Source organism: Oculina patagonica, chromosome 5 (assembly GCF_052425735.1).
Source record: "Oculina patagonica isolate OP01 chromosome 5, crgOcupat, whole genome shotgun sequence".
Classification (NCBI taxonomy): Eukaryota; Metazoa; Cnidaria; class Anthozoa; order Scleractinia; family Oculinidae; genus Oculina; species Oculina patagonica.
The window spans coordinates 19,440,711-19,458,274 of record NC_135762.1 but is presented as its reverse complement, the minus strand read 5'-3'; the positions used below and the strand labels follow the sequence as shown (position 1 = coordinate 19,458,274).

General features: G+C 36.1%; 1 protein-coding gene across 4 annotated transcripts in view; it reads left to right on the top strand.

The window, feature by feature from the left end:
- LOC144653146 (plexin-A4-like) overlaps positions 1 to 14,810 on the top strand; it is a 36,380-nt gene extending 21,570 nt beyond the window's left edge. For all 4 annotated transcript variants that reach the window (XM_078513069.1, XM_078513067.1, XM_078513068.1 and 1 more), the window contains exons 20-41: positions 427 to 510; positions 1,138 to 1,212; positions 2,001 to 2,244; positions 2,755 to 2,897; positions 3,460 to 3,584; positions 5,927 to 5,986; positions 6,213 to 6,287; positions 6,373 to 6,439; positions 6,637 to 6,777; positions 7,328 to 7,438; positions 8,192 to 8,237; positions 8,952 to 9,055; positions 10,044 to 10,110; positions 10,555 to 10,667; positions 11,174 to 11,269; positions 11,725 to 11,894; positions 12,651 to 12,753; positions 12,919 to 12,963; positions 13,060 to 13,124; positions 13,621 to 13,696; positions 14,073 to 14,147; positions 14,422 to 14,810. In XM_078513069.1, the coding sequence (XP_078369195.1) occupies positions 427 to 510; positions 1,138 to 1,212; positions 2,001 to 2,244; positions 2,755 to 2,897; positions 3,460 to 3,584; positions 5,927 to 5,986; positions 6,213 to 6,287; positions 6,373 to 6,439; positions 6,637 to 6,777; positions 7,328 to 7,438; positions 8,192 to 8,237; positions 8,952 to 9,055; positions 10,044 to 10,110; positions 10,555 to 10,667; positions 11,174 to 11,269; positions 11,725 to 11,894; positions 12,651 to 12,753; positions 12,919 to 12,963; positions 13,060 to 13,124; positions 13,621 to 13,696; positions 14,073 to 14,147; positions 14,422 to 14,505 (2,169 nt within the window). In that variant the 3' untranslated portion in view covers positions 14,506 to 14,810. The remainder of the gene's footprint in view (positions 1 to 426; positions 511 to 1,137; positions 1,213 to 2,000; positions 2,245 to 2,754; positions 2,898 to 3,459; positions 3,585 to 5,926; positions 5,987 to 6,212; positions 6,288 to 6,372; positions 6,440 to 6,636; positions 6,778 to 7,327; positions 7,439 to 8,191; positions 8,238 to 8,951; positions 9,056 to 10,043; positions 10,111 to 10,554; positions 10,668 to 11,173; positions 11,270 to 11,724; positions 11,895 to 12,650; positions 12,754 to 12,918; positions 12,964 to 13,059; positions 13,125 to 13,620; positions 13,697 to 14,072; positions 14,148 to 14,421) is intronic.
- Positions 14,811 to 17,564: the final 2,754 nt, after the last annotated feature.

The window sequence follows — 17,564 nt, the reverse complement described above, 5'->3', positions numbered from 1 at the left end:
GAACAAACATGAAGCAAGTCCATTCAATCCAATGCAGTGTATCTTACTACATCAAAATAAACATGCCTATACATGTACTTTGATTTGAATCACAGTGATTGTAAGCTTTCAATATATACTGGTATTTTTTTTGGATTACTGGTAAATGGGTTTGTTTGATTTCACTTTTGTGGATATTGTGTACCGTATTTACCCAGTATAAAAAGCCTGTTCATGTGTTGCTCGCCGCTTTCTCACAATCTCACAGTCCCCCCAATCATGTTGCCTCGGTCACTCAGGGATACTACACGGGTAATACGGTAATTGTTTACATGCAAAAAAGATAGCTGCCTAGAAGGGTGAAATGGGTTATAAACACCCAAATGAATGCACTTTGAAAAAAATAATGTCAGCAGTCTTACACTAAATTATAATTTTTATTACCAGGGAAAGAACTTACAAGAGAAACTCAAAAGGCACATTTTTGTGACAGTTGGAGATTTACCTTGCAAAATTACCAGTGTTGACAAGGTGTGTATAGAGTAAAGTCTCATTTCTCAATTCACCAGTGATTCCTCTTTTGTAATAACAATAACATTTACAGCTGCTATGGAATTATACATGTCTTTATTTACCATCCATTTATCATGTTTAGTTTAAACTTCTGGCTGGTGGGAGTTGGTTGCTTACAAAAAGTCAGACCATAGGGGCTTTTACTTTGGAGTCAGCCTGTAGTCATGTACAGATAAATCTGTTAACACATCAAGTACTAATTGGAATAATTTTTAGTGTGTCCAATGCAAATCTTAAGTTGCAATCATACTAGCATTGCCATGATGAACCATTATTAATAGTCACATGCAAACTTCAGGCATGAAAAAAGTGCCAATGCAAGAACCACCTAATTGTCAAATTAGGATTGTAAGCTGTCTTGTTACCCAATTAGCACCTGTAGTGAGGTCAGATCAACTTGCTGGAGGTTTAAAAACAATAGAATATTTCAAACCCTCAGTCTTAAAGTGGTTAGTTGTCACTTATGACAGGTTTCCACTTCAGATATTTGACTGAGAAAAATATGGTATTTTAGACATTTTAGTGGTTTCTTACGAGACATTGTTGCACATGAAATTTTGACTGTAATTGTTTTCTTTTTGGTAGACCCAACTGGTTTGTGATGCACCAGCTGAGGATAGCCATTCTCAAAAATCGTCTGATAGTCAGTACGATGTTAAGGTATGTTGCTTTATTTAGCTGTAACAGTATGGTTTCTGAATAACCAATGAGGAAAAAGGTTGCAATATTATTTGTATTAATTTTATTGACAAATACATATAATTATATATTATAAATTATATACGATTTGTCATTATTTGTTAATAAAAAAATGTTAATGTAATTTATTTACCCATGTGACACAGAAGAGCTCAGGAGCTTGTTTAGACATGTTTGTGAATCCAAGGTTGAATTAGAATTTGGAGTGTTGGTTTTTGTGAAGGGAGGAAAACTGGAGAACCCAGAGAAAACCCCAGGGAACAAAGACAGGAACCAACAACAAACTTAACCCATAATGGCACTGGGCAAGAATTGAACTCAGGCCATGTTGGTGGGAGGCAAGTGCTCTCATCACTGGGAAGGAGCCCATATGAAGAATTTATAATTCTGAGTTTATTTTTTGTGATGTCATTATGAATTCTGGTATCTCTTAGACTCTGTTGTACATGTACATGACTTGGTAGTAGATTGGAGTTTGGCTCTGGGCAAGGCCACTCAACATTCACAAAAAATGTAACATGCTTGCTAAAATATATAACAGGAGATCGGTCAGTTATCACTGAAATTCCATTGATAATGTAGTTTTTTGTTTCCCAAAAAGTGGGAACTAAGCATTAGAAGAAAGTTTTAATCTTGCAATCTCTACACTTATTCAAGTATCCTTTTCTTGATGGTATGTGACCAAACCAAATTTATCCCTTTCATGATGCTGGCAAAAAAACAAGAGAACCTTTTTTTTCTTTTGACAGGTTGTTGTAGGTAACTTGCAGTTCGATCTTGGCAAGCTGGAGTATTTTAAAGAGGTGCAGAGTAAGGTTATTCCAATTGAGGTCTGGATTGGAGTGGGCTCTGCTGTTGCCGTAATTATCATTGTCATTATCATTGTATGTTGCTGTTATCGCCGTAAAAGTCGTCATCAGAAGAAAAACATTAAAAGCCTTGAGGTGCAGATGATCAACTTGGAATCCAAAGTTGCACGTGAATGCAGAGAAGGTGAATATTGAAAGAGAAGTAAAACATATCCATGGGTCCATTTTGATTTAAAAATAAAATATAACTTAATATCACACTACTGCAACTTGATTCCAGGAGGAAAATAAAGGAATTTGAGCAGGTGGGAAAAGGGAACAATTTTCACACTACAATCTTGAACAAAACTGTTGAAACACTTACTAGAAGAGTTTAGTTTTGCAACCCCCCCCCCCTCCCCCAATTCAATGTTGTTAATGCTGTAGTGTTTTCATAACAAAGCCTGTCAAACAACATTGAGTAGTACTTACTGCCCATCATGCCTGTGAGGGACATAGGGCAGCAGTAGGGGGAGAGGGGGTGAAATATTTTTACCCACTTACAGGTCAGGACATTAATTTTGTGAAAAATGCATGAAATGTGTTTGTGTCAACTTGTTTTGTCCAAGATTGTAGAAATAGACATTGCTTTGGTTCATTTCATACAGTCACGTCATTTGTCAAATCATGTTGTGTTATTCTCTTTTTCTTTCAGCCTTTGCTGAACTTCAGACAGATGTGACAGATTTGACCAGTGACCTTTCTACTTCTGGAATGCCATTTTTAGATTTTCAAATGTATGCTTTGCATGTTTTATTCCCTGGGTTAGATGATCATCCAGTGCTTCATAAAAATAAGGTAAAGAGTGCTTTAGTTATACATAGATTACAAAGAGGTGAACAAAATGCAGCAAATTGATGTGGAATAACAGTATACAAACCACTCCACTGTCAACTTAGTCTATCTTGTCAATAAATGCACAAGTTTCTCTGTGCTTCACTACAATGTCATTCACAGGCAATAATGTGGAGGGGGACAGGGGGGCGGGAGCCCTGGAGAAAAGGGGTGGGAAGCGGGAGGAGAGAGGGCGGGAAGCGGGATTCTTAAGGTGGCGGGAACCGGGAGAAAACGAGTGAAATTTCGTAACATTTCATTATATTTCACAATGGACATGGAGCAAACATGGAAGAACAGCTATGGAAAGGGGCGGGAGGCGGGAGTAAGAGGTACGGGAAGCGGGAGTAAAAGGTACGGGAGGCGGGAGGTTCAGACCCCCCCCCCCCCCCCCAATAATAGCAACTGGCAAAAAGGCACCACGATTTTGCTAAAGATAGAGTAGTAGGCCAAGTAAGGCAATGTAAACCCTTCCTTATTGTGCCTAAGTTTACAAAATTTATTAACAATATTTCTTTATTGTCAGGGTACCCTCACAGAAAACTGGGAGAAAGGTCTACGGCAGTTTTCCCAATTGATCTACAATAAAAAATTCCTTTTGGTATTCATTCGCACCCTGGAAGCACAGAATACATTTCAAATGAAAGACAGGTTGGTAATGTGCGGCATTCAGTGGTGTAACAATGATGTGAGCTGTCATTCAACAGCTAAGGCTCTCTCAAACCACTTCAGGTCAAGTCAATAATATTGTAATCATTGGAAAGAGTATATGCTTTGCTGTACTTTAAACCGTGCATACTACAACAGAAAACTAAGAGTAGACCCGGATGATTTTGTATGCAGATGATGCTGTTCTCTTTTGCGACGCATTAACACGTCAAGAACTTCAAATTGCTCTGGAAAGTGAATTCGCTAAAATAAGTAATTGGTACACCAATAACAGGTTGACTATAAATGTCAAGAAGACCAAACTTATGCTGGCAGGCAGTAAGGATGTTGTCCTTATTTGAAGACTTTGAGTTTCAATCAAATGGTACACAAATCGATCGCGTGCAGTCATTCAAAAATCTGGGAGTAACAATGGATGCAAAATGGAGCTGGTAGCTACATATCAGCAATTTTCTAAAGAAACTAAGTCATCGACTTTCTCTGTTTAATCGCATATTTCATATGTTAGACAATAGAACTCGCATAGCCTTCTACAATGGGCTGTGCTGCCCACCTAGACTATGCCGACACAGTATGGGGAGATCAACCCAGTCTAAAATCAGAAATGGAAAAAATGCAAAGTTTCCAGAACAAATTTGCGAAAAAAATTAAATTAGGCAAAATGTCTTCTTCAGAAGCTCTGAAGTCACTGAATTGGCTCCCTCTGGCTGGAAGACGTCTTTCTCACCGATGCACAGCCGTACAAAATGCAATCAAAGGAGACATTCCGCAACATTTTGAAAGTTTTAAATCGACATTAAGAAGTTTACATGGCTACAACACTAGACATGGATACCTACCTAGACTGCCTAAACCTAAAACGGAAAGCGGAAAGAGAGTATCCTACTTCCGCTTTACAGATGACTGGTTGTCTCTTCCAGAATTTTTAAGAAAGCCGATGGCATGCGAGATTTTTAAGAAAACCCTTACAAAGTTCTTACTGGATAAACATTTTAGACTATGAACAAATATTTTTAGTTGCACAATGTTATATAATGTTAATAGATAACTATTTGTAATTAGTTTTTTTAGGACAGTAGGTAGTTATTTTATATTTTTACATCTGTGACATTTGTTCTTCCTTTTAGATTTTAATACTTTTTTATTTCCCATTTTTAACCTTAGTTTAAAATTCATTAAATATTCATGCGGGTGCACCTCCCAGTACCTTTCTTCGTTGGCCTCCTGTCCACTAGTGTTGGGCTTCCATGATTGTTTAATTTACGAACACAACTGTAAACCCAATCGTCTTACAACTCCTGCTCGCTTTAGTATTCATTACTTTTGATAGTGTCTGTTCACTCATCTTCATTCTTTTTTTCTTTCGGGACGCTCTCGCCTATCGGCTCGCGTCGCCCGTCTTCCGCTCATATTTTATCTACTACTTAGTAGTATTTTAATTCTTGTCCTAGTTTTTAATCTTAGTTAGCATACAACATGGGTTTTGTCTTTTTATTGTATTTTAGATTTTAATGTATTTTAATGTTTAACATTTATTTTCTCAGAGGACCCTCCTGAAAACCACCCCCTAGGTGATTGGAGGCCTCCTCTTAAAATATTATTTATTATTATTATTATTAGTAGTAGTCTGTATTCACCTCATCAGTGTTCAATATTGGACTGGCTGGGCATAACCAACCTATGGCAAAATTTAGACAGTTTTATTTTATTTTTTATTTTAATCCGATGTGCCTATTTCTTTGCATGTCAGCTACAAAGTAATTATACCGGTAAACATCATTTCTCTGTATTTTTTGCTGGCTTTCTTTTTGTTTTCGAGAAGTAATGTAGGCCAAAAACCTTTTGTAGAAGAAAAACCAAAAGAAACGTTAAGTTCTCCCAACAATAAACCAATATAAACATATAAAATTAAGCAAATCTGACAAAGCAAGGGGTGGTGAATGGTCCTTCAAAAACTGCGTGTCTCGCAAAATTTTAGCCAAATTTCAGGGGTCTCGTCGTCTCGAATTTTTCTTTGACGCCTTCTCGGAGTCTCGATTTCTTTTGCAAGACTAAAAAGGTCTCGGGCTCGCAGAAAAGATATCAGTCTCGCCGTCTTGCAAAGTCTCACATTTACCATTCGACACCCCTAAAGCATAAAAGACTATCTAAAATTCAACATATGCTGGTCATGCCTCACGACCCTTTATTTATTCTCAAAAAATCTCTTTATTTATTTTCAAAGTGTGAGTATAGAGGCAGGTTAAGGGGCAGATGCATGTACAAACAATGTATGTATGGATAATTGGAGGTCAGATGTCTTCATATTATGCAATGTCTTGCAGGTGTAATGTTGCATCCCTCTTGATGGTTGCTCTACAAGGCAAAATGGAATATGCTACAGAGTAAGTGAAGATTACACTGATTACAGGTCTTATGTTTCCATTTTTAGCATAATTATTTGATTCTGTGGCGAGAAAAGTTTAGGAGGGGGTGGGGTGAGTGGGGGCAGATATTTGGTACAATATTTTATTGTAGTGTTTTTATTCCAAACAGCCATTTCAAAATTTCAAGGCAAGTGAAAATAACAGTACACATGAACATATTCTATTTTGTTTGTTTTTTTGTCAGGGTTTTAAAGGACTTACTTTGTGAGCTGATACGCAAGTCAGTAGCAAAGAGTCATCCAAAGCTCCTACTAAGGCGGTAAGTAAACAGTGCTGTTAACAACACTGGTCCTTGCATTGATCTATAAAATTATAATAAAAAATGCATTGTCTTTGTCCTTTAGAACCGAGTCTGTTGCAGAAAAGATGCTCACAAATTGGCTTGCATTCTGTATGTACAATTTTCTCAAGGTTGGTAGATAACTTTAAATCTGTCCTTTTGTTTCAAAAGTTTGGCTTTACTACTTTCAAGCTTTGTAAATAATACCATTAACTATGTAACTTGAAGCCATTTATGAGAAAAATTGTATGCTATAACAATCTATTGAATCGTTATTTTTTAAAACTTACTTTGCACTTAAAGACTGGCTTTTAAACTCATATTTCAGAATGATGCTGGGGAGCCTTTGTTTATGTTATTCAAAGCAGTAAAACAACAATCTGAGAAGGGACCAGTAGATGCAGTTACTGGAGAGGCAAGATACTCATTAAGTGAAGACAAGCTTCTTAGACAGGCTATCGACTTCAAGGTACAGTATAATACTTCAGTTTGAGTTGTGATGTTTTGTTTTACATTCTTACATTGCACGCTCATCTCTCTTTTTGCTTTATTGTTTGTTTTGTAGTTCAATTTCTTCTGCATGTTTTACAGGACTTTCAGTACAGTTTGTACTAGGTAGTTTCTCTTTTGCATCACCTGTATGTCTCCAAGCTACATTAGTTTAAGCTTGCAATCATGAACAAATACCTGTAAAAATCAAACCAGTGTGAAAATATTTCAAACTGAACAAAATTCAGGCAACCGCTACAGTGTAACTACATGAACACGATTCACTTGATGAGTATGCCTGCTATTGTTCTCTCTGTTTGTTTATCGAGCTAACTGTAAGGCTTTCAGGATTGTTACAACTCAGTCAGTAATGCTTGCATAAGTATTGCCAATTCTTTAATCAGTGGTCACATAAAATAAGCATTCTATTTTTGTGTGTTGTTAGTGGTTACATGTTTAACTTCACAGCAACCCTGGAAATAATAACTACAGCTATCTCATATGTTGTATTTACTATGTCTTTGCTTTAGCCAGTGACTGTTGCTGTCAGTTATGATAGCAATCCACCAGCGAATATTGTGCTGCTGGATTGCGACACCATCACTCAGGCCAAGGAGAAGATCTTGGATGTCTTGTTTAAGGTCTGAAATTATGCCTTTTTATTGAGTTGTATAAAACAGTTGAAGACTGTGCAAGGCAGTCAAAAGCTTTGTTACTTAACATTTTTATATTACTGTACACTGTAGGTATTATACACAAAAGCTATTCTTTGTCAGGGTGGATTGAGATGGTGTGGCCATAACCTATATCAGAGTATAAAGACATACAAAATGGATGTTTTATTCCTTAATTGATTAGTACTTTCATGAATCCCATTTTGTATAAGGAGAATGGATGTGGTTTAGCTGATGAGATAATTTACCGGTAATTATGGGTGCTTTCCATTAAGCCAAATATTTTGGAAAAAATTGGTCGGAAATCAAATGGAAAGGTCTGTTTTGGTTCGGTCTGACTGAAATATTCGGGACCACCTCTGGAGGTGGTCCACTTTGACCTGTCAAACCAGTTGGACCGAAATTTACTATTCCATTTTGACAAATCGTTCAGTAGCTTCTCACAGATGTGGGGAACTGGGGAAAGGAATGCAAAATGGAAAGGACTGTCCACTCGGTTGGCCCAGATTAATTGGAAAATGTATTTCCATTTTACAGCAGTCAGTTCCTCTGCTCCACTGGTCGCACTTTGAAATGGAAAGCACGTTTTTTTCCCTATAACCTCTCTTAGAAAAAAAAAAAAACTCAAAGGCTGGAATATCACAGACTTCAAGAAAAAAATCTTAAAAATAAAAACCTCTAGTGAGTTTTTTTCATTAACTTGAGTTTGCTTCATTATAGAATTCTCCGTATTCAAGTCGTCCTGATAAACATGATCTTCAGCTTGGTGAGAAACTTATATACTATTATGAAACTGTTTACTGTGCAACAATCTTCCCATGTTCATGCCTATACTTAATTAGTTCTATATTTATCATGACAAGTTAGGAGATGAATAAATGATTTCAGTTGATTTCAGTTTACTTTGGCCGCCCGCTTTGCGAAATTCGTTGGGAAATTGGAAACTTTGTTATGAAGTCGCCAATTGTCTGCAGCACAAGTTATTTTGAAGTCTCATAAGTCATTATTGAGATTACAACATAACTTAAATTCACTTAGATTGATATTGCTCAAAATCATTGTTTTACTAGGCTTTTAAGTTCATACTTCACCATAATTTACAGACAGCTATTTTTTTATCTATGCCTCAGTTGTCCTTGTGTCTTTACAAGCAATAAAAGTGTCCTTACACATAACCGATAAAAAAAATGCTGTAACGTTGTCTGACAATTCTTAATTCTAATTAGCAAAATAGAAAAAAGTGTCATCACAGTACGTTTGTGTTCAGAGGTTTGGTTGAGTAAAAATTCATCCACAGCTAAGATTGTAAAGTACATTTTTGATGTGGAAATTTAGAAATGTGTGTTATAAAACAGCTTACAAAAGTAACGAAGGAAAACTCTAGCAACAATTAACTACTTACAAATCAGTGACTATAGCTGCAGTGATTCAACACACATTGATGCTATAAAGGTTAGTAATCATACACATTTGTAAGCAGAATGGGAGCAGAGTTCTGGAAGAGTTCTTTCACTACGAGATGATGATTCTCAATCGCTGATTGATGGGGAATGGAGGAAGATAAATACACTGAATTATTATAAGGTGATATCATTTATTTTATTAATTGCCTTTTGTTATGAGTTCAATAAATTACAAATAAAAACAGTGCCCAAACTATTGCTGCAGTATTTACAGGGTTTCTTTAAGTGCATAGACAGGTTACAATATTACACTGTAAAAACTTCATAAACTTCCATGATTTGTGTTTAGCAAAGATCGTTACATGAAATTCAGTACATGTGTTACTTCCAAGTTTAGTCTTGCAACAATAATGACTCTAAATCATTGAATGAAAAAAATTATAACTACATGTATGTTAAAGACGAATGTGCCTGGCAAAGGCCTCTGTACTACAGTGCAACAATAAGAAAAAAATAGGGGGGGGGGATTGTGGGGGTTTAATGGGGGGGAAAGGAGTAGAAAGGAAAAAAAAGGAGGAAAATTTTTTTTAATTAAAATGAAAAAAAAAATTAAATGAAAATATTGTTATGTGAAAGAGAGATGTAAAAAGATAATGAATAATATTAGGAGAGGAGTTTGTATAAAAATTAATTATAATGTTTGATTTGTATAAGGGTTTACAGTTGTGTACATGTGATCTGAATATGGTCCTGGGATTGGTTTGCACCTGCATGAATATTTAATGAATTTTACAAGGATATTTACAGTATGAGTCTTTTCAAATGGATTGTATATATTTTAGGTAACATAGTTATGGCAGTTCGTTTCTTTTCTGTAACATTTCTATGGTCTAGTACAAACATTGCAGTTTGTTGGGAAGAACCCCTAAGTTCTTGTGTGTGGTCCCTTGCCGTTTCTCCCAGACACTGTTGTTTGTGTCATGCTTCTAAACACATGCACATGTTTTCTCTTTGTAATATGAAAGTCATTTGGTGAAAGAAAGTGACTGATTGCCAACCTTGAATGTATGAGTGCTTCATTAATTAATACACTTACAAATTCCATCCAATACTTCGTGCTTGTTTGTAGATTGTAAGTTTGAAACAAAAGTTTTGCTTTTTATCTGTAGGTGACAGATAATGCTTCATTGAAGCTTGTCACAGGGCAAAGATACTTCTGCAGCTCAACAGACTCTGGTGAGAATTTTTATTCAGCGTGATGCTACTGTGACATTATGAACTTGGAATGGATTTATAATTTTTATGAATGCTGATATATCCAGTTCAGAGATACATGTACACCTTGCCTAAGGAAATGAATCTTCAATGTACCCTGGTCCTAGACGTTTTCTGTCTTTTTTCTTCTATTGTTTTAAAAAGCTGCCATGTGAGTCAAAGTGAGGGAGAGAAGAAAACCACTGGTAGCTGTGGAATTGAATGTTACCAGAGATTTTCTTCTTGCTTTTATTGACACAAAATGCTATTGCATCAATCAAAGCAAGCGAGAGAAGAAAACTAGGTAGAGCTCCAGTGTTTCATAATTGTAATTAAAGGGGCTATGTCAAATTATGATTTTTAATACATGTGAATTAAATTTCAATAAAATAGCACTTGAAGTAACTGATCTTTTTTTCTGTGCAGAATTAAACAAAAAGAATGTGCTACGTGTTGGCTTTAGTCCTGCAGCAAGTTACAGTCCTTTGCAGGTTATGAACACAGACGGACCAGATGAGGGTGGGAGGCTGTGGCATTTGGTAAGAGAATGTTGATTACTGGGCTGACATAATCATAATTACTGGGGTATACATTGATAACTCTTCTTCTGAATGCTCACCCACTCTCAATTCCACTTTGAAAAGTATTGCCTCCCCCCCCCCCCCAGATGAAAACATCAATAAATGGTTGCAATGCTATGGGAGAGAGGAAAAAAGCAGCTTGTGACTTTGCCACTCACCTCTCAATTGACTCACAGTCCATTTGCTTCACATATCTTAGAAACACTTAGAAATTAGATGTGGCCTTTCTACTTATAGCTTTTTACCTTAATACATAAATTTCTCAGCTGCATATTATTATAGAGACAAAGACATAGACATATGGAGCTAGGGCCGTGCTCGCTCGAGGTCTAAAAAAGGGGGTAAAAAGTGTATACTAAAGATCATAGTTTTCCTTTGAAAACAACAACAAAAATATATTGCCTAACTTTGCTGTTGTTATTCTGGCATCATGAGATTTCTTTGCGCTTGCTTGTATGCTGCAGGTTAAACAAATGGATTACCCCACTGACAGAGCTGAAGATGATCGCAACAGCAAATTCGTATCAGAGATTTATTTGACAAGATTGTTAAAGACAAAGGTGAGTTATACCAATCAAGTTTAAAGTGGAGCTCCCCATACCTGGGTGTGTCTAAGACAGTGCCCCATACCTAAGAAAATTTGTAAAACCATCGAGCTGAAAATTTTCAGTTGTCAGCTGAGCCTGTAATAATATGAAAAGGTGGCAAAATTGTCGGTGCGTTGTTTACTTTGTAACCTGGATGAAAGATGCGAAGAAAGTGAGAAGGAGAAAAGAGATACATGTAGGTCACTTTCTTGTCCAAAAATCTCAAAATTTAGATTTGCACAACTGTCATAAAATGTGATGCTAGTGGCAAGTGAGAAATGTCTTTGTGTTACAAATGATTTTAAAAGTAGTTTGTATCCTTTTAATATGTAGGCATGCTTTGTTCTTTAATTTTTAATCAAAGTGTTTATCACAGTTTTATCTCCAAGTGTAAGACACATTATCTAACTCTTTGTTGTGTTTGATAGGGTACCCTTCAGCAGTTTGTTGATCGGCTTTTCCACACTGTTTTCATGAGATATCGCCGTGGCTGCAGCTTACCTCCAGCCATCAAGTTTCTGTTTGACCTTCTTGATGCGCAAGCAAAGGAACTCAACCTTACAGATGCTGAAGTGTTACACACATGGAAAAACAACAGGTACAAAGAATTCACCACAGAGCACTGCAGTGCACTACTACCATTTAAAATCGTTGAAGAAGATATTTGCCAAGTACTATAAAAAAAAAAAAACAATTATAAGGTGATGTTAATTTACTTTTAAAAAATAAGCAGGAAGCTGATGACTTTATCCCTGTGCTTACAACATATATCACAACCAAAGCATTGGTTATTCCTGGATTCACAATCTCACCAGGTTGTTTAACTTGTTTTGATCAAAACAACTAAGACTTAAACGTATCTTGATCTGCAAACTATTTTCTGTTCAAAGGACTTAAGAACGTTTTCTTAACTCTTGTAACAAAATTAGTAAAACAATGACAAAATTATCCAACATAACTGCCAGTATGCTTTGGTTTTCGTCAAATTGTCAGGTGTGAGGAGCTTAGCTGGCTGTCCAGAAACAGCATACTACTTTGTCTAAAAGATCAATTTCTTTCTAAAAATTTCGTTGTAGATTATGGTAAATTGCTTACAGAACTTCTAGTGCAGCCTGTAATTAAACTAAAGATAAAACACTTGTTGCCCCTGGTTGTCTGATTTAGTTACTTGCATAATTACAGACCAGTTGGACTCCACTCACTCCTATCACCGCTAGTGAACGTTCGTAATAAACTATGTTTTAACTATGTTTTGTTAGCTTGCATAAATTGCAGCTGTCTGGTATGTGATCCACTACTTACTCAGTTCATGCTCAGCTGTCATGAATTAAGTTTGAATTTTTGTTCTTTTCAGTTTGCCGCTGAGATTCTGGATAAACATTATAAAGAATCCAAACTTTATCTTTGATGTTTGCAAGTCTGGCATTGTTGATTCCTGCTTGTCTGTTGTAGCACAGGTTAGAATACCAACATTCTGAGATTCAGTACTATACTCCATCAGTGGCTGTTGTTTTAACATAGATTGGATTTTGTAGATAACCCGTGTCTTTGTTTCCTTCTGTAATGTCAGACAACTGATATTTGTTTGTACATTTATCTTTGTTTCCTGTTTTTGTTTAAAGCTATTCATGGATTCCTGTTCTGTGTCTGAACATGTTCTTGGAAAGGTAAATTACAATTCTAATTTATAAAGTGTTAAATTTTGAAGGGTATACAGATCATTTTGTAATGTTTCAACATGTTCATTTCATTTAATGTAACAGGATTCGCCATCAAATAAACTGCTTTATGCAAGAGAAATCCCAGGATATCGGCAAGAAGTTGAGAGGTGAGATGCGTTGTGAACAGGGATTAAGTCACCATCTTGTTTAATGTTGTTTTTTTCCAATTGATACATGTATGTCCCTGTTGTTTGTGATACCCAAAGGATAGGGCGTTCTTATTGGAGGTGGTGCTAATTTGGGATGGGTTGACACTTACTAATCATTCATGTAGTAAATGGGAAGATCTACCCATGGGTGATCATTTGGTGCGCGTACATAATATTTGTGTACTTTTTGAAATGATCTGCATTTACTAGTTACTTGATTTAACATGTTGTGATCTTTCCCATGTCATTGGAATTTCAGTGACCTTTCATGGGATAGCTATGGATAATATTTTCTGGAACTTCACAATAGGGGAAAAGTTGTTTTTGTTGTTGGTTGTACAGACTTCAAGTTCTTGGCTGTGTTTTTAGTATAGCGAACTGGTTATCCCAGCACTAGTTGGAATTCTTAAGAATGTTGCTCAGTGCTTTCATTCTTTTGATTCATATTTGACAGGTTTTATTCTGATATACAAGCATCACCTTCACCCACTCCACAAGAATTATCAAAGTTCTTTGCTGATTTGTCTCTGGTAAGTTTGTTACGTCACTTCATTTTTAATTGACCTTTTAAGTCTGTAGTAAGTTAATGATTGATCAACAAATGTTTGTCTGTGGTGCCCCTATTGACCTGTCAGGTGACAGTGCTTGTGGTGTAATGGTATTCTAGATCTGACAATGCACTATTGTTGTTTGTTTGTTTAATGCCTTTTGATGTGTTGGATGTTGTTTGTAGTTTTGGAACAATAAGAATGTTTACAGTCCACACTGCTACTCACTGAATGTTGACTGTGAATTACCAGGGGTTTGTAGTTGTTTGTTTGGTGTGAATTGTTGCCATGGGAACTGTTAATACATTGCAAGTATTTTCAGTTGGTATTAACTGGTGTTTTGACAATATTTGCACAGGAGCATGGGCACGAGTTTAATGGTGACCACGCCCTTGAGGAGTTGTATGATTACATCAGGAAATATCAAGACCAGGTAAACATTAATACATATGGTGCAAAAGTTGTTTGTCGGTTTGGTATTGTTAAACAAATAACAAATGAAGGTTTACTGTAGGAATCCATGTGGAGAGGGAGGAGTGGGACTAGCAAGGAAATTAAGTGGCAAATCGTGCAGACCATGTGGTGTATTTTCATTTTTTAAGAATTGGCCAGAAAATATTTGCCAAATGTTAATAAATTTGTTATGGAAAGAAGCAATTAATTGCTTGTGTGCAGAAATTAAATTGCAGATCTTTATTCTTTCATAGCTGCAAGAAGCATTGGAAGAGGCTGAGTTGTCATCATTGGCTTCCAAGCTTGAACATGTGATTGCTACCATCTCTGATGACTAGTTATGTTACGAGTTAGTTTGGCGTATTGCAGGCATAGAGCGGTTTTCACTTGTGTCGAAAGTAATTCACGTTGTGCATTGGCTTTGCATTACTACGCTCATTGATTGGTTTAAAACTCTCGCGCCACTTTCTCAGCCAATCAGAAGTAAAACCAAAACCAATCGCGAATTCGAGTTTTGATTGGTTTACTGCTTTTGGTTTTACGACACTCAATTGAAAACTGCTCTATTACTGATGCAAAAAAAAAAATGAAATCACGCAAGAGTCGCACCATGCGTCTAAGTTGAGATAAATTGTGTTTCACACAGTTAGAGTTGTTCCGCACTAGAACCTTAGAGATGCAAATTTCCACTTCGTAATCTTAGGCATGCAAATTAGACAGACGTCTCAATTTAGTCTTTAAAACTGTGTACTTTCGTCACACCATTTGCGCCATTCATTCTCCAGCTCATAAACAATAGAAGAAGAAGAATAATTGAGAATGCTTGTCTTATTATGCCTAAGGTTACGAGTGGAAATTTGCATCTCTAAGGTTCTTGTGCGGAACAACTCAACTTCACAGTGTCTAAGACTATAGGTCAGTGAGTTCCAGAATATTCAAGTTATCAAAAACCCTAAATATTTTAAAGTTGATAAAAGGTAAACCATAAAAAGGCCACAGTCAAGTTGCTGTTTTAAAGTGAGGCCAGGTGCAAACTCAGTCAGTGTAAAGGTATGTAGCAGGGCTCATTTGAAAACAAAGGCAACAGCCAAGTAAGAAGCCGCCACATGAGATATTTTCTAATTCCCGAGTGGCAGATTATCCATAGCAGTGAATCTGTTACACATAACAACCCTGTCAAGATATTGTCTTTTAGTTGAACTAACAAAAGGGAAGTCTTTATTTAAAACTACGTATTTACTATTGCAAGTTAATTTACCCTTTGGCGCATGTAAGCCACGTATAAGATCATAGTATGTAAAATAATAAACAGTCTGTCATGTTCTTTAAGAGAAGACAGTATATAAGCTATTCAACTGGTCCCTGCTGTGCATGGTTTTATTAGTTTTAAAATAGTTACCCTACAAGCCATTTTTATTTCTCTAATATACATTTTGCAAGTGAAATAGTGTGTGAAATAAGTCTAAATTATGCAACCATATGGTCACTCAATAATTTGTTTTAAAGTTTGGTGTTGAAACTATGTATAATTATCATTAAATGTGGCACGATGTTTATTCAATAGATACTTTGTTGTAGCTGTAAGCATTTCCGCTTTTGACCATAATATTGAGTCCTGGGTTAAAAATACTGAATTCTACTATACTGATTACTTTTCTGAAAATGAGTAGACCTGAGAATTTGACAGTACATGCACACAGTATCCACCAGTTAACAAGTTTTCCTGCAAGGCAAAGCATTACTACATTGATTGCTCTTGGGAATTAAGTTCAGTAGCAAAACAGCATTTGTCCGCCATCAGTCGTTGTTTTGCGTATTGACTGCTTTCTAGTAAATGTTTTTTAGGTCTGTTTTTGTAAATGCTTCCCAAAGCAGGAGACAAAAATTGTTTTGCAGTGCAGAGCAAGCATTGGCTGCAGTGATTCTGGATTTTTGTCCCCATTGTTTTATCCTAAATAATCAATGTATAAAGTAAAATTGTATTTGGAATAACTGTAAATAAAGTTGCTTTATATTTTATTTATTAGTTTGGTGTAATTAAGTATGTTACATCAATTTGCACTTTCTTCATTTAAGCCCATTGTTCAAGGTGTCCAACATTACACCACTTAGTTGCTACAGTGTTCCATGTCCTTGACAAGTTCATGTGTACTGGGGAACAATAGCTGTTATTGCAGGTCCCAGCCGTTTCACGTGACCCTTCACCTTGTTTGCATACCTTCTCAACAAATGATATATATTATGGTTGACTCAACTGCACTAACAGCTATTTGAACACCAGGACCCAGTTCAAAGGGTGGATAACGCTATTTACTGGATAAATCAAAAAACCTACTTTGCTATCCAGCGGACAGTGATTTATCTGGAAAGCCAACTGGGGCCAGAGTAGTGGAACCTCTGCACAGAACTTTCACTTTATATTCAGACATTTTTACTTTGGTCTGACACTCCAGTGTCTGCATTGAGTCATATGCTGCCTGTTTTAGGACATTCACAACTAAGTTTATGATCTTGCTACCTGTACCAACGAAATAACATTCTCTCTATGTAAATATAAAAACATCCAATGCTAAGTGTGTATCGGAGAAAAGCATAAAGAAACGCATTACAAAAGAAACGATAAAAGAAACGCATTTTTCAATGGGAGAAGAAAGGCATACATCGTAATAGCGTACCAATGGAAAAGTAAACGCATTTATCCTTCGTAACAACGTAATAGCGTACCAATGGAAAAGTAAATGAATTTATCCTTTGTAACAACGTAATAGCGTACCAATAGAAAAGTAAATGAATTTATCCTTCGTAACAACGTAATAGCGTACCAATGGAAAAGTAAATGAATTTATCCTTCGTAACAACGTAATAGCGTACCAATGGAAAAGTAAATGAATTTATCCTTTGTTACAACGTAATAGCGTACCAATGGAAAAGTAAATGAATTTATCCTTTGTAACAACGTAATAGCGTACCAATGGAAAAGTAAATGAATTTATCCTTCGTAACAACGTAATAGCGTACCAATGGAAAAGTAAATGAATTTATCCTTCGTAACAACGTAATAGCGTACCAATGGAAAAGTAAATGAATTTATCCTTTGTAACAACGTAATAGCGTACCAATGGAAAAGTAAATGAATTTATCCTTCGTTACAACGTAATAGCGTACCAATGGAAAAGTAAATGAATTTATCCTTCGTAACAACGTAATAGCGTACCAATGGAAAAGTAAATGAATTTATCCTTTGTAACAACGTAATAGCGTACCAATGGAAAAGTAAATGAATTTATCCTTCGTTACAACGTAATAGCGTACCAATGGAAAAGTAAATGAATTTATCCTTTGTAACAACGTAATAGCGTACCAATGGAAAAGTAAATGAATTTATCCTTCGTAACAA